General features: G+C 40.7%; 1 protein-coding gene across 1 annotated transcript; it reads left to right on the forward strand.

Annotated features, from left to right (window-relative positions):
* Positions 1–21339, forward strand: LOC130040139 (E3 ubiquitin-protein ligase TRIM38-like). Its single transcript, XM_056132154.1, has 7 exons — positions 1–103; positions 873–1296; positions 8074–8169; positions 11808–12038; positions 15773–15795; positions 15897–16009; positions 20825–21339. The coding sequence occupies exons 1-7, from the start codon at positions 54–56 to the stop codon at positions 21337–21339; spliced, it is 1452 nt and encodes a 483-aa protein (XP_055988129.1). The 5' UTR covers positions 1–53.
* The last annotated feature ends 1863 nt before the right edge of the window (positions 21340–23202 follow it).

Consider the following 23202-nt stretch of genomic DNA (forward strand, 5'->3'; position numbering starts at 1 on the left):
GCCTGTCATCCCTATCTTTTCTCACTGACCCACTTCAGTTTTCTGTCACATTGATGGGTTCTAAGTACTATGTCCTTCTGCGAGACCAGGTTGGCCTGAAGAAGTAAGTGACAGTCACCTCTCTTGGTCTCCCGGAGCTCTGCTCTCAGGATAATCCCTTCTTCTCCTACCTCTTTCAATTCTCTGTCCTCTGGTCAAAGAGGCTAATGACAAGGGCACACAGCTTCTTCAGGGTGTCAGTTGATCTTATTATCATTTGGTGCCTGGGTCTTTTTATCCATACCTTTTATCATTATTTGCAGTGGAAATAAGTAACAAGAACTGGGAATTAATGATCCAGTGCAAACATGATTTTTCTTGAGGAATTCTGCAAACTCTTCCTAATTTTAGTACCAGTTACAAAGAAATCAACTAGTAGTGATAAAGTACCTTTTCACAAAATGCGAGTCTCACCCTTCCTCCAAGAGTTTCTCTCCTTTGCTTTAATTTTTGCGGGGAAACCTGTCCTTTTCTCACCCTTCCTGAGTCCCATGTCCAAAATATTTCTAGAATTAAAATGGAACCTTTGATCTGGTCTCATTTCACCACAGACTCAAGCAAATAATAAACAATTAAAATGCAATAATAGCAGTTAGATTGAAGAACTAAATATTAAATTTTATTTTAATTATAATCAGTTTAAGGACCAAGTGTGATTGTGCCATAGTCATTCACAAAACAGCTCCATGAAATGAATCTTCTCAATCCTAATCCATATCTCTCTCAGAGAGATTTCAAGCTCACAAGAGGCCCTGAAATTCTAGAGAAGTGCATTTCTCACATACTAGAAATTTCTGACTGCTTCTTCCCTGCCTCTTGATCCAATATTGCAGCATTTCCAGAAAAGCCATGGCCTCAGCTATATTTATCAAGAAGTTGAGGGAGGAAGCTACCTGCCCCATCTGTCTGGAGCTGATGACTGAGCCCGTGAGCATCGACTGTGGGCACAGCTACTGCCACCAGTGCATTGTGGGTTTTACTGGGAACCAAAGCTCTGATACATCATCTCCAGGGACATTTCACTGTCCCCAGTGTTGTAAACCTTTTCAAAGTGGTAGTCTCCGGCCCAACAAGCAACTGAGAAGTATGATTCAAACTTTTAAGGAAATGAATCAGAGCATGTGTAATGAACATGGAGAGCAGCTCCATCTGTTCTGTGAAAATGATGGTCAGCTCCTCTGCTGGTGCTGTGAGCGGTCACCACAGCACAAAGGACACTTCACTGCTACTGTTGAAGATGCATGCCCAGGTTACCAGGTGAGTGTGAGGTCCAGAAAGCCTCCGAATAACCTCATCTGCTGTTGCTTTGAAACCTATTTTATTCATTTGACAGAAATTATTTTCATTGTAGTAATTGTTTCAAATGTGTTCTCTCACTTGCTGCAAAAGTGACTTGTCACAGTACCCTCACTAAAATATGCTGAACTCCACCCTATAACTCCTGAAGGCATTTTTTTGGTGCCTGTTAACAATCTCTGTGTCTTTTGTAATGTAATCTGCATTTTTTTTAAATTTTTATTAGTGAGACACCATGAGGTACAGTTTTAGACTTACAATTTGTTTTGCTTGGGTTTCAATTATACCATGATCTGCTTTTTAGTGCAGACAGAAAGGCAGTTGCGCCCATGAACAGCCTTTCTGGCTCCTGGTCATGCTGCTTAATGGCCATGATCCAAGAGACTCAGGAAGAAATCTCGGAACCCAGCAGGTTTTGGCAGAAATCCCTCCAGATTTAATTGTTAAAATTTCGGAATTTCAAAATCGCGCAGCCACTACTGCAGTCACGTGGCATCATATGTTTTTCTTAACGAGGAATAGAAAATAAATTGTCTACTGTTGCCTTTTCATCAGATCTGAGTGTTGGGGTAAAATCCCAAATACTAATGGTGGGTCTGATGTCAAAATATTGAAGGTAATCAAAGTAGAGAGAGAGTAATGTTGAAATGATCTGCCCCATATGCAGGCGGAGAGTGTGGGATGCGGGTATAATGGAGTTTTGCGGGGTGGAGAATGGAGAAGGCACGGGTGTTTCATTGTATGACCAAGACTTTAACCCGAAAGGTTTGTAACTTCTCTCAGTTATTCAATAAATAAAATTATAAAAAATGAAAAAAACAGTAAAGTGGAGTTCATGCCCAATTCAATCAGCTAATCAGTGGCTGAATAAATAGCAGTACAACTCCATTAAAAAAGAAAAAAGAAAAAGTAAGGGATCATGCTTCTTTACTCCAGTTCAAATTCCAGATACGTTATATGGTTTCCCAAGCACCATCAAAAGTGATTCCTATGCACGAAACCAGGAGAATGCTCTGAGCACTTTAGGGTGGTATCTGCAACAGTAGCAAAATGGAGTAATCTGTATTCACTTGTCCTTTTCAATGTTGTTCTTGGGAATGGTACCTGGAGTATTTTATGATTTCTTTATAAATCTTTGTCATTAACATCTTGTTAGACATGTGAGGTATGATAGTTTCTCCTTGTATATAGGATGTCTTTTTGTTTCACTGACATTTTCTTTGACCCTGGAGAAATTTCTTTTTTGATTCCAAAGACTCCCAAGTAATTTTTGCTTGTTTTTGTTTCCCTAGTTATTAGAATCAACTCTTCAAAGTTAAAGCTGAAGCCATATTTGGAAACTTTTTTTGTACTTTCCTCTTTGTGTTTTATGGCTTTCAGTGTTTTGTCAAAGTTTTCAGTAAATTTTCAGGTAATTTTTGTATATGACATGAGTAGCAGTCATTTCTGGGTTTTGTAAATCTACTTTCCCCAGCACTATTTGTTGAAGAGACTTTCCTCTCTCCATTATATATGCCTGTATTATCGTTGATCACATTGACCAGATTGGATGGCCTTATTTCTGGGTTCTAGGTTTTATTCCATTTGTGTGAGTGTATATGTAAAGTAAAGGTAAAGGTAAAGGCCCTCCCGTTGATCGTCGATTTGCTCGAGCGGGCCCAGTAATGTCTCCATTGGAGACTTTGTTGTTACTGTGTCTGGCATATCGAATACTCTCGGTAGCTTGCCGGGCTCTCTGAGAGGGGCGGAGGAATCGAACTCGGGTCGGCCATGTTGGCCGCTTGTAAGGCGAACGCCCTACCGCTGTGCTATCGCTCCAGCCCAAGTGTATATGTATGTACGTATTTTTCTAATATTGTGTAATCTTAATGATCCTAGCCTTATTATATTGTTGTAGTTGGGAACAAGAATTTCCATTGTATCTTTCCTCAGAACTCCTTTGGCTAGTCAGGGTATTTTGTGATTTTTACAAATTTTAGTTAGGTTTTTTGGTGTCTTTGACACAGACACTATAATTTTTATAGGGATTGAATAGAATCTTTGAATTACCGTGAGTAAGGTGGCCAGTTTAACAATGTTAATTTTTCCTATAGATGTATAGTAACATCTTTATGCTTTTTCTTTACCTCCTCTTATTTCTTAGATCAATGTATTAATAGACCTTATACAGGTCCTTGAACTCTTTTATTACATTCGCTCCTTGTTTTCATCTTTATAAAGTATTTGATTTTGTGGCCACACCTGGTCATGCTCAGGGTTACTCCTGGCTTTTACATTTCGAATTACCCCTGATGGTTCTCAGAGGACCTTACAGAATACCAGAAATCAAATTCATAGCAGCTGTGTACAGGGTGAGCACCCTACCAGCCCTAATTCCTTCAGGTGCAAAAGAAGTTCTTTTAAAGCTTCTCTCAAAACAAGTTTCAAAACTATAAATTCCCTAAGCTGTTGCGTGTCCATGAAGCTGTTATGATTCCTTCATATCTCTGCGATAAGCTAACTAGATAGAGAACTCTTGGGGAAATTTTCATTTCACTGAGGTTTTGTACTATGTCCCTCCATTCTCTTCTGTCTTGTAGTCACATTTCAAATATTTGTTGTAAATCTTATGGGCTTTCCCTTGTCCATAAGATGCTTTTTTGATCTTGCTGATTTCAGTATTCTGTCTCTGAGGATTTTATCATATTGAGGATAATGTCTCTTGTAGTTTTTTTTTTTTTTTGGAAAGGGAAGAGAGGGGCTCGGCAGGGCAGTATCATTTCACCAAAACTCTTCAGTGCCACACTTGAGAACATCATGCGACAAGTGGAATGGGAAGGAATGGAAGTGAAGATAGACAATCAGCAGCTATACCACCTCCGCTTTCTGATGACATCGTTCTTATAATGCCAAACATTAGCCAAGTGGCACAAATGCTCCCGACGTTGACCGTGTTTGTGGAAAGGTCGAACTATAGCTGAATCTCACAAAGACAATGTTTATGAGAAACAGTCTCGTTCCTGAGGTTCCATTCTCTCTCAAAAGAATGAACATCTCTGAATGCAACATTTATGTGTACCTAGGTCGAGAAGTCAACATGACAAACGATCTGGTACCTGAGTTGAGCAGGAGGAAGAGAGTGGCTTGGAACGACTTCAAGAGTGTGGAAGAAATAGCTAAGAGGATGAAGAACCTCTGGCTCCAGGCACATCTCTTCGATTCCACTGTTCTTCCTGCATTAACATATGCCTCAGAGACCTGGGCCCTGCGAAAACAGAATTAGAATGCTATTTGGGTCTCCCAAAGAGGAATTGAAAGAGCTCTGCTTGGAGTATCACGCTTCATTCAAATGAGAGAAAGAATCTGGAGTTCTGACCTCTGTCAACAGTCAAGAATCAGGGATGCTGTTTCGTTTGCTAACACGTCAAAAATCAGATGGGCTGGAAATGTAATGAGATTTGGAGACGACCACTGGACTAAAGCCATTACCAACTGGATTCATGGGATGTCAAAAGATTGCATGGCCGCCAACCTACAAGATGGTCACACTTATTCGTCAAGACTTCTAATGATCGGTTTGAGGCTCTTTGTGTGCCTAGAACAAGCAGACACCATTGGGCTACACTAGCACGCAACAGGGATGAATGGATACTTAACTGGCGCCCACTTGAGGAAATCAATGAGTAACGGGATGTCATTGGATCAAGTGATCAAATAGTTTTCCTAGTTGAGAATATTTTCACTGGCAACCTTCATGCCTCTTGGATCTCAGTGCCTGAATTCAACTCTGATAAATTCTTATCAATGATTTCTTTACCTAATATTTAATCATGAAATTTGCTTTCCTATTCTTCAGTGACTATGGTAATTCATATATTGTTTTTCTTGTACTCATCCTATAGTGCCATAGTATACCGTTTATTTCCTTTTAGACTATTCTCAACACTCCATTGTTTACAGCTTAATCACTTAATCACTTAACTTCCCGTTAGTCGTCGATTTGCTCGAGCGGGCGCCAGTAACGTCTCCATTTGTCCCTGTCGCGTGCTAGTGTAGCCCAATGGCATCTCTTCGCTCCGGGAACATGGAGGGCCTCAAACCGATCGTTCATGATCTTGACAAAGAAGTCTGACCATCTGGTAGGTGGGCGGCCACGCGGTCTCTTGACATCCCGTGGAATCCAATCAGTAACAGCTCTAGTCCAACGGTCATCTTTAAATCTCATTACGTGACCAGCCCATCTGATTTTCGATACCTTGGCATATGAGACAGCGTCCCTGATCCTTGATCGTCGACGGATGTCAGAACTCCGGATTCGTTCTCTCATTTGAGTGAAACGTGTTATTCCAAGCATAGCTCTTTCTATTCTTCTTTGGGAGACCTGAATGGCGTTCTCATCTTGCTTGCGTAGGGCCCAGGTCTCTGAGGCATATGTTAATGCAGGAAGAACAGTGGAATCAAAGAGATGTGCCCGGAGCCGGAGGTTCTTCGTCCTCTTAGCTATTTCTTCGACGTTCTTGAAGGCGTTCCAAGCCGCTCTCTTCCTCCTGCGCAGCTCGGGTGCCAGGTCATTTGTCATGTTGACCTCTCGACCTAGGTACACATAGCTGTTGCATTCGGAGATGGTCGTTCCATTGAGAGCGAATGGGGCGTCAGGAACAAGGCTGTTTCTCATAAACATTGTCTTCGTAAGATTCAGCTGTAGTCCTACCTTTCCACACTCACGGTCAAAGTCGGCCAGCATTTGTGCCACCCTCGAGAACATCATGCGACGACTGGAATGGGAAGGAATGGGAGTGAAGATAGATGGTCGGCAACTACACCACCTCCGCTTTGCTGATGACATTGTTTACAGCAGTTTTCTCATTTACTAGCAGTTTTCAGCTCCATCTAATTTTGGAGCTTCTTGATCTTTTACTCAGCTACAGTAATTCGGCTGTTAAGAGCTTCTGTTGAGGCTTTTTGTTTTTCAATGTAACTTACCATGCTCTTCATTCCTGCCATTTCTGAATGGAGGAGTTTTCTCATTTTGACTCTTAGACTTTCTTGGGCTTTGCTGAATACTTGTGCCACATATTCTTTGAGCTCATTAAACATCTTTATCATGGTGGCACTAATTATGAGCAGTGTGTGATTTGCTGTGTATGTCTGCTGTGCAGTCACATAGGTGGCATGTGCTCCAGAAGCTGGGTGTGAGCCTGCTAATATAGCCCAGGTCAGGTGTAGAGGCTATTGGGACCTAGCTGGAAAGGAGGGTTCTGCCTCCCTTCCCAGAGTGGGTTTAGCTATTTCAGCCTGAGTCTGGTCTCAACTGCAATGGTGTCAATGTAAACAAAGTTCAGATGTTGTCTCTAATAATTTTTCTATCCCGGTTTTATTAAGCACTTTTTTCATAAAAGAATGTTGAATCTCATCATTACTTTTCTTTCTCTCAATTGAAATATAGTTGTATGAATATTATCTTTCTGTTGCTATGATATAGTGTTTTTTTTCACTTTCATATGTGTAAAAGCAAACAAGTACATGACATATGATCCTAATAGTGTACTTTATTGAATTTCTTTGGCTAAGATACTGTTGAAGATTTTTAGGTCTGTGTTCACTATTGTTGGTTTATATTATTATCTTTAGGTTTTCTTCTTGACTGATTTTTAATTTAGAGCACTGTTGCACTCAGAAATTGTGCATGAAAGTTCATTCTTTCCTTGACTTTATTGGTATAATTGCAAAGGGTATTCAGATATCTTTGAATCTTTTATAGATCTCACTGGTGAAAGTTTTGGAAACAGAATATCCTTTGGAATGAGATTTTTGTTTTCATTTTGGAGTGCATGCTAGAAGGACACCCTCCCAGTTACACTCAAGCTAGTAGTATATACATGGATCATTCTAAGCAGTCAGGGTACTGTCTCACCCTTGTTGGAAAATGATAAGACATGGAAACAGAAAATTAAAGACTGCCTCATATCTTTCACGTGGTGGAAAAATCATTAAAGGTTGGAGGTAAACTAGGATGTCCTATACTCAGGATTGATGACAGGGACACAGAAAAAAAGCTTGCTTGGCACCATGCCTAGGCTAGAGGATGTGTGGAAAGAAAGATAAATGAAGACACAGAGTAGAATTTAGGCCTTAAACCTTGATCACAGTTGAGAGGATGAATCATACCTCAGAGGAGGACTGGAAACTGAATGTTTTTTATTGGTTAATCAGGACAAATTTTGACATGAGAAGATTATTCTTCTCAAAATAAATTACAGCCATCAGTTTCTGACGTTTACATGACTTCCACAAGTATAGGGTACAGACATAGTTAAAGATATACTGGGGTTGTTAAATATTTAGAAATGAATGTCTGTGAGTGAAGCCGAGTGAAAGACTCTGTTTAACATACCTTCAAAGGAAAATATGATAATTACTTTGACTGTGGTGGGAGAAAGAAGTGGGAATTGTTCTGCTACATCTTTCCTTAACCAATATGGGATCGAAGAAAATTTGTTCCCTCAGACAATTTACTTAATCCCATCCAAAGAATTGATTTCTATAACAGAAACAATGGTAAACATTTTACCAGCTTTGCAGAGTGCCACGGAGATCAACTGTGTTATTGGACTGATAATTGTCCACATGCTTTCTCTCAACATCTAAGGGCTCAACAAATACTCAATGTTATTCTAATTATCTGAAAGCCTATGATTTGTGGTATATGCTGTGAAGACTTTTCCAACTGAATAAACTAATACCCAATTTTTCCCACAGGAAAAGCTCCAGAAAGCAGTCACAAAACTGAAATTCAAAGAATCCATATATATGCAGCTGAAGCTTGATACAACTCAGAAAATAAGTAGTTGGGAGGTGAGAGTTTGAAGCTTCTTGTGGTCAAACTATATACTGTCATCTTCTCTAAAGTAGGTTGTGCATGGTGAAAGCATTATGAGGGTTTTTCACTCAATAAGTGGTCCAGATTGTTTAAAGTAATTTTAGAAAGCACCATTTCCATTTACTTCTTTAGTTCTACCCATCTTTTATTTTTGCTATAAATGCTTCAACCTTTTGATAGCAATTATTTAGAATTCCCAGTATCTGAGTTGAAGAAATAGAAATATTGCAGTCTACTTAAAAGATCCTTGACAGGATTCAAATTCTCAAACTTTGAAAGTACCTATCTCTTTTGAAACCTCAACTGCATGATTTTGATGCATTTACCACAGTGCGGCATCTGACACTTATGCTTTCCAGCTTCAGAGACCAACTATTTGTGAAGACTTAGGAAGAGATTCATCTCATGAGATGCAATGAACTCCAGTTCTCCACATTAACAGTAATAAGGCTGTTAATGTGGAGAACTGGAACTACCACAAGAACATACATAAGACAAGTACAGTGTGTGGGAGTCTAGTTCAGTAAATAACCAGACTCCCAATGAATGGAAAGAGATTTGTTCATGAATACATTGATACAGTGCATTAGTCTGGAATATTATTACACTGACCAGTAAGCCATTTTCCCTCTTTCATCGTGTCTTAAATCTCCATTCTCATTCTTCATGTGCGAATCTCAAATAAGATCTCTCAAAAGATTGCCTTATGTTTTCATATCTGGGATCTTGAGTGGTGGGAGGATTGTCACAACCAAAAGTAAATAAAAAAATAAATAATAAACACCTTTCATAAATACATGGCTTGAAGCTAAGCCTACCTCTGACTTAAAAAAACAAAAAAAATCACTCATTTATTAATTTTATAAAATTGGAACACTTCCTGAAATGGGAAAGTTAAAATGAATATTAAAATTCTAGTCCCCACCCCCTACCGGATAAAATCTCTGCCCAATCGATCATTTTCTTCTAGACATTCTCACACATTGGGGTGGTTAATTGAATCTAGGATTGATATTTCTAGTATTTATGATCAGAATCTGCAACTGTACGTCTCCCTTGGTGAGACTCATGAACTATCCCGGGTGGTCATCTGTACTCCAGTCGTGATGTCTCAGTTGGAAACGTCAATAAGGTTCAATAGGAAACTTCGAGGGTTTCTTCAACCAAAAGTTTACCTGAAACACAGGAACACATCTTTATATCAAAATAAAAATACATATTTATTTTTATAACTCATATTTCATTTATATTGGCCAAGCTCTATTCTGCATTTTTCATACTACCTACATAAACTACTTGGTGTAAGGAAGAAATTTTACCAGAAAGCGCTGTAGCACTGTGTAGCACTGTCGTTCAGTTGTTCATCAATTAGCTTGAGCAGGCACCAGTAACATCTCCATTGTGTGACTTGTTGTTACAGTTTTTGGTATATTGAATATGTCTGCGTGGTTTTCCAGGCTTTTCCATGCAGGTGGGATACTCTCAGTAGCTTTCTGGCTCTCCGAGAGGGATGGAAGAATCAGACCTGGGTTGGCCACATGAAAGGCAAACACCCAACCTGCTGTGCTATCGCTCCAGCCCAGAACCATATCTAATTTTGACGACTTCTGTATGATAACATTGGTTTGTCCTTTCTCCCTTGCCACAGGGAGCTTAGGTTTTTTGGGTTACACCCATCAGAGTGCTCCCAAGTCACTCCCATTCCTCTGTTTATCTGTAGACTCTTCTCTGTGGTCTACTCCCCAGTCAGTTAATCACCATTTTTCTTAATCATATCCTGTAAGATCAGATCCTTTTAGGACATTTGTATTGTAAGTTAAATATTGCTTTTCTCGTCTTCTGCATAGTTGACCTTAAAGCAATGTCCTTTCAGTATGGACATGGGAAGCCAGTTAATATTATTATGATTTGTAACTTGGGAATTGCTTGACTCTGAATATTTACTCCTGGGCATCTGCTTTCTTGACTCAGTTGCCCTTAGTTCCTAGCACACCAAAAGCAGGGTCCCAAGGAGGGACTGAATGGACCCAGGACAAATTGTGAGCAACCCTGGCATCGAAATGGGACAGGCCAAAGCACCAAGATACTCAACAGTAAGTTGAGGGCATGATCATGGAGAAATGTTGTCATGATCCAAAAGTAACAACGAGACTACGACCCTGCTGAGGTTGTGACCAAACCTTAAGTTTATATCTTTTAGTGTGCTCATACAGAATGATACTGCTAGAAATATTAGAAGCGATTTACTACAACTATTTAAGTGGTTTACTAGCTAAGGAATAACACACACTCTTGGGGTCCCACCCTTGAGCAGATCTCCTACTAATCTGGAATAGTGTCTTTAGATGAGATTTTATCCTTGAGTTAATCTCCTCGGAGGAGTAATATCTCCGAGTAACATCTCCATTGTGTGACTTGTTGTTACAGTTTTTGGTATATTGAATATGTCTGCATGGTTTTCCAGGCTTTGCCATGCAGGTGGGATACTCTCAGTAGCTTGCTGGCTCTCCGAGAGGGATGGAAGAATCAGAGCCGGGTTGGCCACATGAAAGGCAAACACCCAACCTGCTGTGCTATCGCTCCAGCCCAGAACCATATCTAATTTTGACGACTTAGGTATGATAACAAAGTGGGTTGAACATTAACAAATCAACAAAGAGAGTTAAGACCACTCCTCCTGTATGAGCAACTCTGGCACCCTGGCCTGTCCCATTTCGATGCCAGGGTTGCTCATACAGGAGGAGTGGTCTTAGCTCTCTTTGTTGATTTGTTAATGTTCAACCCACTTTGTGTCACCACCCTACGTGATTGCTATAAAAAATAAGACTGTAAACTTGGAGGGGGCTTGGCTCCGGAAGGCAGAGTGAGAAGTGAGAGGGCCTCAGGCTTGAGAGAGAGGAGCAGAAGGAGAGTGAATATTGAAATAAAGTACCATTGATACCGACCAGCCTGGCCCTCATTCCTTCACCTACCTTGCTGGCGGCCTCCCCGGGGTGGGGAAAACAACCCTAAACCACTGAACGTGGGTGGCAAGAGAGAGAGAGAGTGCCGCTGGCCTTTTGAAAACACACAGACTTTGTCTATCTTTGAATTTCTGCTTCCCAGACATTAACATGGAGCATTCTTCAGGCAACGTCACACTAACTGAGAAACTGTGTGTGTGTATATTTGTGTATGCATGCATGTATCTAAGCATAAAATAAAAATCAAATTATTAACTTTTTTAGTGAACAGCATTGTGAAAGTGTTTGTACATATGCTTGTGCAGCCATTGCCTTTATTCGCCTGCAAAACTTGTTCATCATCCAAACTAAAACTCTCTTCCTACTCCTCATTGTTTCTTCCTCCTATTTTCTGGTATTCACTGTCTCTATGAATATGACTTATTTCATAAAAGTAGAGTTCTATAATATCATCCTTCTATTTCTGATTTACTTTGCTTTACTCACTGCCTAGATGACTCATACATAATGCACTATACATGAAATGTTCCTTATTTATTTCTACTGAATAAGTTTCAACTGTTTCTGTGTGTGACTGATGTTGGATCTGAATCTATCCATTAATGAACATTTGGTCTGCATTCATTTTTGACCACTTTTCTTCCTTATAGAAGAAAATAAAGCATGAGGAAGAAAGAATACATTCTGAATTTACGAATCTTCACACATTCCTGCACCAGGAGGAGGAGTTTTATATGCATAGACTAGAGAAAGAAAAAGAGCAGAAGTTGAGCAGACTGCAGGATAATGTAGCCTATATGGACAACAAAGTAGAGGAACTCAAGAACGGCATCCTGGAACTGGATAAGAAATGTCAGTGCTCAGCACGGAATTTTCTGCAGGTGAGCATGAACTCTTGTAGTAAACAGTGGAGATGTCTTATTCCCATGCTAGTAAAAGCAGATGGTGAGAAATATGGAGGATTTAGAAGGTCTACTTCCTCAGTTCAGACTCCTTTTCCTTTTAACTCACTTTGTGCAGCATGACACCCTGTAGTTCTAGCTGAGATGAATGAACTGTTGGATTTCAATTTTCTTATATCTGAGTAGTATCTCATTGTATGTGGACCACAATTTCTTTATCCATTTATGTGTTTTGGGGGTATTTGGGATGATTCTAGTTCTTGTTCAATATAAATAGTGGTATAACAAACACAGAGAAAGCAAATTCCTTTAAAAATTAATGTAGATTAATGTAGTTGTGCTCTTTGAAATGATACTCAGACCGGAAAATAGATTTTGTGGGAGCTCAATTCTTAATTTTGGTGGTCTCCTGTGATATTGTGACTCTATGTTCCCTATTCCTTTCAAGGCATCTGTGTGTTTATAAAAGATGCCATTGATTCTTTGCCTCCATTTTATATTTTCATTATCTACCATTTCCAACTAGGGTTTCTTTGCCTTTTAAATAAACCCTTTGTGGTTTTAATAAATTTGGTTAAATGGTAATGAATTTCTTTAGCTTTGGTTTTGGTTTCTTTGATGCTTTAAGATTAAATTATGACATAAATTATAGAGTATTCTTACTGGGATGTTTGTTTCATCCAAATTGTTCCTTGTGTCAAACCATACTTTACTAGTTGACACATTTTATTTGAATCTTATGGTTGTTCCTTTTATACAACTTTCATTTTTATCTTGGTGCTTTTGAGATTCTATTTCTATGTTTGACTTCTATCATTGTAATTACAGTATATCTGAGAGTTCTCTGATTTGGGCTATTTTTACTTAGAACTCCTTAGATCTATTGGAACTATTAACATATTGGATCTGGTTGTGGTAGTCAGTCCTCAGAAATTGGAAGTTATCAGCTATAATTTCTTTTCTTTTTCTATTTTTTCAGCAAAGAAAGGTAGTTTTTTATTCAAACTTACTAGAAAGATATGAGAGCACAGAAAGTGGACAAATGTGTTCAAGAGAGAACATAAATGTGTTTAAGAGAGAACACAGAAGCTAATAATATATAGAGACACGTGAGATATGTGTTCAAAGTGTTCAAGGGAGAACATGGCTTTGATGAGTAAGAGAAAGCTATAATTTCTTGAAACACTTGCTCCGCATTCTCACTCTCCTTTTCCTCAAAGACTCCTTTTTTTTCGCTGTTTTTGGGGGGCCATAAATGGCATAAAGAGCTCGCTTCTCTCTGTGTTCTCAGGGATCACTCCTGGGGTGCCAGGGATCGAACCAGTATAGGTGGTGTGCAAGTCAAACATGCTACTTGCTGTACTATCAGCCCCCTCAAGGTCTCCTTTAATTTGGTTGCTGTTCCTATTATAATTATCCCATAATACTCTGATATCCCTTCCATATTTTTTATGCTTTTTTCTTCTTCTACTTAATTGATGGTTTTCTAAGTCTTATTTTCTTATTTGACTTGCTTTTTGACATCTGTCACTTAATTGCTGAAACCTTTCAAAGAACTTCTTTTTTTTGCTTTTTGGGTCACACCTGGCAATGCTTAGGGGTTACTCCTGGCTCTGCACTCAGGAATTACTCCTGGCTATGATCAGGGGATCATATGGGATGCTGGGAATCGAACCCGGGTTCGCCGCATGCAAGGCAAATGCCCTACCCACTGTACTATCGCTCCAGCCCCTTCCAAAGAACTTTTTTTTTTAGTGAAACATTATGAGGTACAGTTGTAGACTTACAAATTTTTGTGCTTGGGGGTTTCAATTATACAATGATCAAATACCCATCCCTCAACCAGAACCCATTTCCCACCACCACGGATCCCAGTATCTTCCCACCCCCCCATCCCCCATCCCATCCTTCCTCTGTGGCAGGGCATTCCCTTTTGTTCTCTCTCTCTTATTGTGTGTGGTGGTTTGCAAAAGAGGCAATGGGTGACAATCTTGTCTGGGGAACATAAAGTAATAAAATAGGAGACTAACACCCAAGAATGGCCGAGATTAGTACCAGGAATTTTACTCCATGGCTTGCAGGCCAATCACACATGCTAGAGGAAATGGGAGCTCAGATAGAGAAGGGAACAGCAAATAAAGGTGTTGGGGGGATCCTCCCAGGATGGGAGAAGCATGCTGAAAGTAGACTATAGACCAAAGAACTTTTAGGTTTACTTATTTAAGCTAAGATTCTCCCTGACTAATACTCTCTCTTGCTTTGTTAAAGACCTTTTCTATTGCCTTCCTTCATTCATTCAACCTTATAATTTTCACTTTGAAGTTCTTAGCTCAGAAAATGAGCTTGGTTTCTTGGGAGCTTTCTAGACATTTGTCTTCACCCATTAATTTTGGTTTGCTTCTTGCTCTTTATCATGTCTCATGAGCTGTGAGAGTTAGGGGTGAGGTTCTGCTTTTGTGCAGGTTAGGATAGTAAATCTGAGACTCACGTATATCCACCATTAGCACAGGGAATCAGTGGGGCTAAGTCTATGCTGCAACCAGTGACTACCAAGACTTTGCTGTACTCAGCAGCACTGTCCCTTGTCCTTCACAGTTTGAGTGACTCACCATGACTCCTGGCCCCAGTCCTTGAGTTTAGGCACTTGTGCATATTGGAACCATAAATCATACTTCCTTATTTCTTGCACCAAATGTGCTCTGAGTCTGAATCCCTGCATCAGATGCACTATTTGTGCATGTGTGGGGGGGTGTTGGAATGGAGAGGGTGGGGAGCTTAGGGGTATAGTATGGTTTTTATAGTCATTGCAGACAGGCAACTGAGCTGTCTGCAAACACATCAACCCAGAATGTTTCTGGGTGTCCCCGCCCATTATCCCCATACTCACTGTTTTATTCCCCTGGCCCTGACCGATAACTCAGCTTAACCCTCTTCCATCCTTGGCCCACATCTCTTGAGTTCTTTACTGTTCTGAAGTTCCTCACATGGAAACTTGGCCAGAGCTAATTGCCGGTTACTACTATGCACTTCTCTGTGGATTACACATAGAATCTTTGGTTCTTTTCTGTTTTTCGTTATTTTTTACATTGTGTCTGATTCACAGGGCATCTTACTCTTCAATATTGGCTACACCAATGCTTGAATGTTTTTTTAGTTCCCTAAGAGATTTGGAGGTTATACCATAGTTTATGATTGTAATATGACAGTTCTACCATCATGTGGCACCTGCTATCAACACCTAAGCATCTCAGTCACAGGGGCTCTGCATGGACTTTGGACTCAGACCTTTTTGATAAGCAGTGTCCAATGTGGGCTCATTCTAAGGAAATCACATCATTGAAAGGAAGCGGTACCCTGGGCATCCTTCTGACCACTTTCCCAATAGCTGTGGGTTGATATGTTTTCAGACAGGAAAGCTCACCACAACCTCAGTGAGGAAATCAGCAGAGGTTGATAAACAAGTAGTCATGTGCATCCCCAAGGGACTCAGGATGGAATTATCCTATTACAAATCCATCATTGTCTTTTTTAGGGGTTCATTGCTGTGCCTCAACAGGAATGAATTTACCCTTGTATTTGTGAGTCCATTCCGTCCCATGGAATCACTTTCCTTGCTTCCCTGGTAGGAGTGTTTATAGAGAACTACCCTGCATCCCAAGCTTCATGTAGGTGAGATGTACCTGCACTCACCTTTGTTCATTGTTTCTCTACAGGGTATAAAAGACACCCTGAGCAGGTGAGTGCCCATGGAAAGAGTGTGGGCAGGGGAGGGGCATGGGCATAGAGACATGGATGGAAGGAGCCACTGAAGAAACTTCTTTTCACTGTTTATTCTAGGGTCTCAGCTATCAATCTAGAAACACCAGAGGATGTTTCTTTGGAACTGCATACTGTGCACAGTGTCTCTGAGCTTCAGTTAAGTGTGAGAAAAATTTTAAAGTGCCATCAAGGTATGTTGATTTAAGAATCCCCTTTTATAGAAGGACTGCACTCATTTGTGAAGTATAAAACAACATAACATGAGGCTGAGATCTAAGAATAGTAGATATAAGGGACAGATAGATTGTTCCATAGCTGGAAGCCTGCCTCATGAGCAGCTGGAGAAGAGAAGGGATCACTAAAAAAAGATGGTTGGAGGAGGGAGTCATGTCTGCCATGGAGGCAGGGGGAGGGTGGGAAAGGGGAGTGTAGTGGGGATATTGGTGGTGGTTTATGTGCACTGGTGGACGGATGGGTGTTTGATCATTGTGTGATTGTTATCTCAACATGAAAGCTTGTAACTATCTAATGGTGATTCAATAAAATAAAAAAAACAAAGAATTCCTTGTTAATATTTTATTTAACTCTCAGTGTAATGCAATAATGATAGGTGATTATTATAGGGGTGCAAGTGATATAAGGATCATAACCCAGTAACACATTTTACTAATCCCAAAGCTGAGATTTCTCCGTCTATAATTCTCTTTAATCATTATTTTCTATGTTTCTGTAATATCTTATAAAACCTGTAATATCTTATAACTTATAAAAATAGTGCTCAGTGAACCATATGTGGTACACGGAATCCAACCTCAGACAGCCCAGTTTGAGGCAAACATCTTACTCAGTATTGTAACTCACTGGCACTATTTAATATTTTTTTTAACTTCCTTCAAATTGACAGGTTGGAATTTTCCCAATCATTTAGGTAATAGCAACTGAAATCGAACTCATTTGTGACTCAGACTAATGATAAGAACTGGTTGAAAAGAATCCTTATAATAAAGGGATTATTTTATTTATTTTTTTCCTTAAATTTTTATTAGTGAAACACCATGAGGTGCAGTTGTAGACTTAAAAATTTTTGTGTTTGGTTTTCAGTTATGCAATGTTCGAATACCCATCCCTCCACCAGTGCCCATTCTCCACCACCACCAGTCCCAGTATCCCTCCCACATTCATCCCCCCATCCCACCATACCTCTATGGCAGGGCATTCTCTTTTGTTATCTCTCTCCTTTTGAGTGCTGTGGTTTGCAAAAGAGACGTTGAGTAGCGATACTGTCCGGTCTATAGTCTACTCTCATCACACGTTTTCCATCCTGAGAGGAACCTCGCAACAACTAAAGGGATTATTTTAAAGATGAGAAGTAGGGTAGAGAACTAGGAATAGTCCAGCACCCAAGGCAGGAATGGGTACACAACCATCATTGGCCTGGGCCTCAAGTGGCAGGTAGAGGGCGCTGTGAGGGTGGGAGAGTGTGACAGGGGAGAGGAATACAGAGCCTGCCAGTCAGCAAGGGAGGGACATATGTCCTTCACAATGCTGCTTAGTTGCTTCGTGCCCCAGAGCCTTCTCCTCAGCTTCCAGTTAGTTGACATAAGCAGAGCCTTGCAGCACTGTAGCACTGTCATTTTGTTGTTCATCGATTTGCTTGAGCGGGCACCAGTAACATCTCCATTGTCAGACTTGTTACTCTTTTTGGTTTTTTTTTTTTCCAATTTTTTTTATTAGTGAAACTCCATGATGTACAGTTGTACGCTTACAAACTTTCGTACTTGGGTTTCAGTTATACAATGATTGAGTACCCATCCCTCACCAGTGCCCATTCTGCACCACCAACGATCCCAGTAGGCCTCCCAGCCCCCCAAACCATCTACCCCACCCTGCCCCACCTCTGTGCCAGGGCATTCCCTTTGGATCTATCTTTTCCTTAGGATGTTGTGGTTTGCAATAGAGGTATTGACTGACCATCGTGTTTGGTCTAAAGTCTACTTTCAGCACGCATCTCGCATCTCGGGGGTTGTCCTCCAAACACTCTTTACTTGGTGTTCCCTTCTCTATCTAAGTTGCCTTTCCACAAACATCTGCTGCCAGCTTCCAACCTGAGGAGCAGACCTCCTGGTACTATTATCAACTATTCTTGGGTGTTCGTCTCCCATTCTGTTACTTCTGTTACTTTTTATTCACCAGATGAGTGCAGACTTTCTATGTCTGTTCTCTCTCTTTTTGACTCATTTCACTTAGCATGACACTTTCCACGTAGAACCACTTGTGTGCAAATTTCATGACTTCATCTTTTCTAACAGCTGCATAGTATTCCATTGTGTAGATGTAACAAAGTTTCTTTAACCAGGCATCTGATCTTAGGCACTTGGGTTTTTTCCAAATTTTGGCTATTGTGATGTATGTGCAGTAATGAACATACAAGTGCCAATGTCATTTCCACTGTACTTTTTGCCTCTCTGGGGTATATTCCCAGGAGTGATATTGCTGGGTCAAATGGGAGCTCAATTTCTAATTTTTTGAGAATTGTCATAACCGTTTTCCAAATGGGCTGAACCAGTCGGCATTCCCACCAGCAGTGAAGGAGAGTCCCTTACTCTCCACATTCACGCCAATGTTTGCTTTTATTTTTTTGGATGTTGGCAAGTCTCTGTGGTGTGAGGTGATATCTCATTGTTGTTTTGATCTGCACCTCCCTGATGATGTTACTGTTTTTGGCATATGAATACACCACAGGGAGCTCTCCAGGTTCTGCAGTGTGGGAAGGATACTCTCTGTAACTTGCTGAACTCTCTGATAGGGATGGAGGAATCAGACCCAGGATGGCCCTGTGCAAGGCAAATGCACTACTCACTGTGCTATCAACCCAGCACACTAAAAATTCCTATTCTCCCACTCACTTTCTAGAGTTGGGGTGCACCAAACGCTATTCTTACCTTTAGTTGGTAGTTCATACTTGCTCCAGGGATACCAGATGTATAATATCTCCAGGGGAAAGCCATGGACAGGCACCAACGGCTCTTCCCCTAGCCGCCAGTGTTAGGGGTGGGTCCAGGACACTCGTTCAACCGGGGCGGACCCTGTCATGGGACAGACGGAAGGAGGAAAGAAGGGCCAAGTTGGTTGATTTGCCAGGTCTAACTCGATGCCAGGGTAGCACATAGCGTCCTTCTTGCCCTGGTTCCATCCAGTCCCTCGAAATAGGTAGAGAGAGATAGGAAAGAGAGCCCAGGTGATGTGTTCACAGAGGTCCATCGTTCAGGAAGAGAGACAAGTGGGAAAAGTGGATAAAGACAAGCAGGGATTTGAGGAACACTGAGAACATCCAGTACAGGAAGTATTTCCACAGAGCGGATTTAAGTTACCTGGAAAAAAATCCAACTCCTTGTGCTTAACTTGGTAACACAGTGAGTGGTTGATTTTTTTTTTGAGTGGTTACAAGAGTGATTAACATCCTAGTGCTCAGAGTCATAATACCTGGTTTGATGTTTGTCTTGTACACAGTCCTAGGTTCGATCACCAGGTCCCCTAAGTGCAATCAGAAGTAAGTGCTGAGTTAGAGCCAGGAGTCACCCCTGAGCATTGCCGGGTGTGGCCCCCAAAAACCATGAAACAAAATATTCTATTGATACATTTAACTTTAAATTTTTGATTTTACATTCAAAGACACACTTAAGTTTATCATATATTTTTCTATTTTTGTCAAGGATGATCATGTAGCTTTCATGTATATTGACCCTAGGTTTATTAAATTTTGATAATTTTTATAGAATACTGTTATTTAACATAAGAGATTAGAGTAAGCTCTAATATCCATGGAACTAAATATGTTTGTGTCCTGGGAGAATTCTAGGTCTTTAATCACAATCTATGTTATTAGTTGTCTTTTTTAAATTTTCTGATGCAGAATTTGTAGTTGCTAGTTAGAGATGGAATAGTCTTATTTCTGTTTCAATATTCCATAATTTCTCAAGAAGATAATGGGTTTTGGAAATGACAGAGCCCATGTAAATTCTGATTGATTATATTCTTAGGTTTTATAAGCTAGAGATAAGGATGATGGTTATATATTACTAGGTACTTTTATTACTCACGGAGTTTCCATTACTGAGAAATAACTGTTATTACTCAGGTACTTCCCATTAATGAGACATTTTAATAAAAATTGTTATTTAGTTCACTCAGTCTTTCCCAATAGTCTCTAGTGACACACATAGAGATTACACGGATTTTGCAAACTGAAACTCAAAATGATTCTTAGATAATAAGAACAGAACTTTGGTATGAAATAGACTAGCTTTATTTTATAAAATATTCTAAATATTAACACATGTTAGGAAGAACACTGACACTAGTGGTGGGTTTGGAGTTAAGCATTGAATACCCAAAGCTGTTATCCTTAGCTCAATAAACTGCAATGAATAAATAAAAAAGGTTTTTTCCTTTAAAAAATAAATCTGGAGGTCAGATTTAAATCTGGGGGTAGGCTATTTGCCTTGCACGCAGTCAACCCAGTTTTGATCTCAGGAATCCCCCCTGGTGCCCCGAGCACAGCCAGGATTCTTTTGTGAGCACAGAGCCAGGAGTAACCCCTGAGCATAATAGCTTGTGATCTAAAAAAAAAAAAAAAAAGAAGAAGAAGAAGAAAAAAAGAAGAACAAGCAGGTCTGGTGGAGCAGAGATCGGGATAGAGTACCCATAATTTGTTCCCGCCAGCCCACCCGGAGTGATCTCTAAGCCCTGAGTACCACTGAACATGGCTTCCAAATAAAAAACAAACATACAAAGCAAGTTTTTTGAAGCTGGAACATAGTACAATGATAGAGTGCTTGCCTGGCACACCACGGAATTCCAAGCATCCCAAATAGTACACTGCCAGCAGTGATTCCTAAGCACAGTAGTAAGCCCTGGCACTGCCTGGTGTGGCCTCGCCTCAAAAAAAAAAAAAAAGAAATAAAAAAACCAAATCAAGTTTTTTGTCTTTTTTTCTCTTTTTCCAGTCAATGTGTCTCCTGATCCAGATACCAGAAATCAAAAGTTATTGATTCGATTAAATGAAGAGAAAACTACAATTTACCCACGATACTTAATGGAATCTCAAACTTCTGAAAGATGGAATGACATCATCTGCATGCAGGGCCATGAGCGCTTCACCTCAGGAAGACATTACTTTGAAGTGGAGATGGGAGCAGGAGCAGAGGGGGCTGTGGGCGTTTGTCTGGAAAATGCGCCAAGGGACATTGACATAGTACGAGAGCCTCAGTCTGGATTCTGGGCCATCAGACAGAGAAAAGGCAAGGGTTGTTCGGCCCTTACTTTTCCCCCAACCTTCATTCCTCTGAGGAATCAGCCTGAAGTTATAGGGATTTTTCTAGACTGTGAAGCTGGGATCATATCCTTCTACAATGCTACTCTTGGTTCTCACATCTACACCTTCACAAAGGCCTCCTTCTCTCATGCTCTCAGACCTTATTTTGAGGCTTATTCATGTTTTTCTTTGCTCCAGACTTCCTGAAATGATCGTGAAAAAGGAAAAGCCTCCTCCTAGTTAAACCAGCATGGGAAGTTCTTGATGAATCCAAGAAATTGGATCTTCTTTCTTCCCGGCTATTTACCTATATCTAGAATGTCATCTCAAACATTTGTATTGCATAAAAACTGTGTTCAAGTAATGTACATTTAGACAGTAACACAAAAGAAAATGAGTGTGCACAATAATGGAATAAAGTTAGATATAGTTATCACAGTGCATGTTTTGTATAGCGTGTCTCCTCTCCTTCCCTCTCCATGATTTCAGATCTTGAAGTTCCAGGATAACCTGACAGGCCAGTGAGCAGGGTGACAGGAGCTCAGGAGGTTCGGGTTCTCTCTGCTTGTTTGGTACCATATGAACTCAGTGGGAAGGAATAAGGAAAGCTGCAATTATATCAGCAAAAGCATGAGAAGGGTAGAGACTCCTGTGATCATTGCCATATTGGTGAATAATCTGAGATGCAGCCCTGAATGAGAGAGTCAGTGCAGACAGTGACCAATCTAGAGGGTCCTGCCCAGTGAAAGGTAATGGAAACATCACAACTGACTTCGAGTGAGATGCTTCACATAGAGACAAGGTAAAGGTAAAAGGAAAAGGCCCTCCCGTTGTTCATCGATTTGCTCGAGCGGGCCCAATAACATCTCCATTGGAGATTTTGTTGTTACTTTGTTTGGCATATTGAATACATCGCAGGTGGTTTGCCATATCCAGAGTAAAACAGGGTTTTGACAATTCTTCAATGATGGAAATAGTACAAAGTTGATATCTGCACACTGAGTTTGCAGAACCAATTCTGAAATAATTTTGTATTTTCATGATATTTCTTGGCTGTTGATGGGATTACACGGTGCTGGGGGTCAGATGGTGGGTGTGACCCCTGCCCACCGGAAGGTGGAGGATCTGGGTGGAGGATACTCAGCCCCTGATCCGAACAGGCTTGGAGATCTCTGCCCCAAGACCTGCGTGCCTTTGTTCCTTTGCCGGTACCTTCATGAGTGTGGAGAGTGGTCTCAAGCATGGTGGTGGCTGGTTCTGGAGGTCTTTGGCTGCTGGAGCTCTGTTCGAGGCGGGGAGGAAAACTCAACCTTTCCCCCTACAAGGGGCCCAGGCAAGGACAGCCAGGCGCAGGTGCAGGAGACTCTGCACTGTTCTCTTCCGGGAGCTGGGTTTTATAGTTTCTGCATCTCCTACCCCCTGGCTTTGACTGGTAAGTCACCTTCACCTGCTTCCATCCTCGGGCCTCATCTCTTGAGCTCATTACCCTTCTGAAGTTCTTCACACAAAAATATGCCCAGAGCCATTTACTGTTTGCTGCTATGCACTCTCACTCTGGATCAAACATACAAACTTTTGGTCATGTGTATTTTATTAAATTTTGCACTTGTCTGATTCACAGGACACCTTGCTCCTGCATCTTGTATCATCTGCTGCCTGGAGTTTTTTCTAGTTGCATAACAGAACTTGAGGTGATCTCATAGTTTATGACTAGAGTACGACTGTCCCACCATCGTGTGGTACCTGCTATCAACACGTAAGCATCTCAGCCACAGAGATTCTGCATAGACTCAGGACTCAGACCTTTTATGATAAATAGTGTCCAATACAAACTCAATCTAAGGAAATCACATCATTAAAAGCAAGTAGTACCCTGGGAATCCTTCTGATCCCTTTGTCAAATGCCATAGGTTGATGCATTTACAGACACCAAAGTTCCCCACAGACTCCTGTGAGGAAGACAGATGGCTGAGAGTTTGATAAAGAGACAGTAATGTGAAGCACCAAAGGACTTAGGTGAGCACCATCCTATTTGAAATCCATTCAGTGTCTACAGATAGGGGTTCAGTG

Source organism: Sorex fumeus, unplaced genomic scaffold (genome assembly GCF_029834395.1).
Source record: "Sorex fumeus unplaced genomic scaffold, SorFum_2.1 ptg000094l, whole genome shotgun sequence".
Lineage (NCBI taxonomy): Eukaryota > Metazoa > Chordata > Mammalia > Eulipotyphla > Soricidae > Sorex > Sorex fumeus.

Bases quoted from the DNA above. Each gene is read 5' to 3' on its own strand.
- LOC130040139 (XM_056132154.1), top strand. From the start codon at position 54: ATGGGTTCTAAGTACTATGTCCTTCTGCGAGACCAGGTTGGCCTGAAG. The intron at 8,170-11,807 runs GTGAGAGTTTGA...TCTTCCTTATAG, and splicing joins AGAAAATAAGTAGTTGGGAG to AAGAAAATAAAGCATGAGGA. The intron at 16,010-20,824 runs GTATGTTGATTT...CTCTTTTTCCAG, and splicing joins AATTTTAAAGTGCCATCAAG to TCAATGTGTCTCCTGATCCA.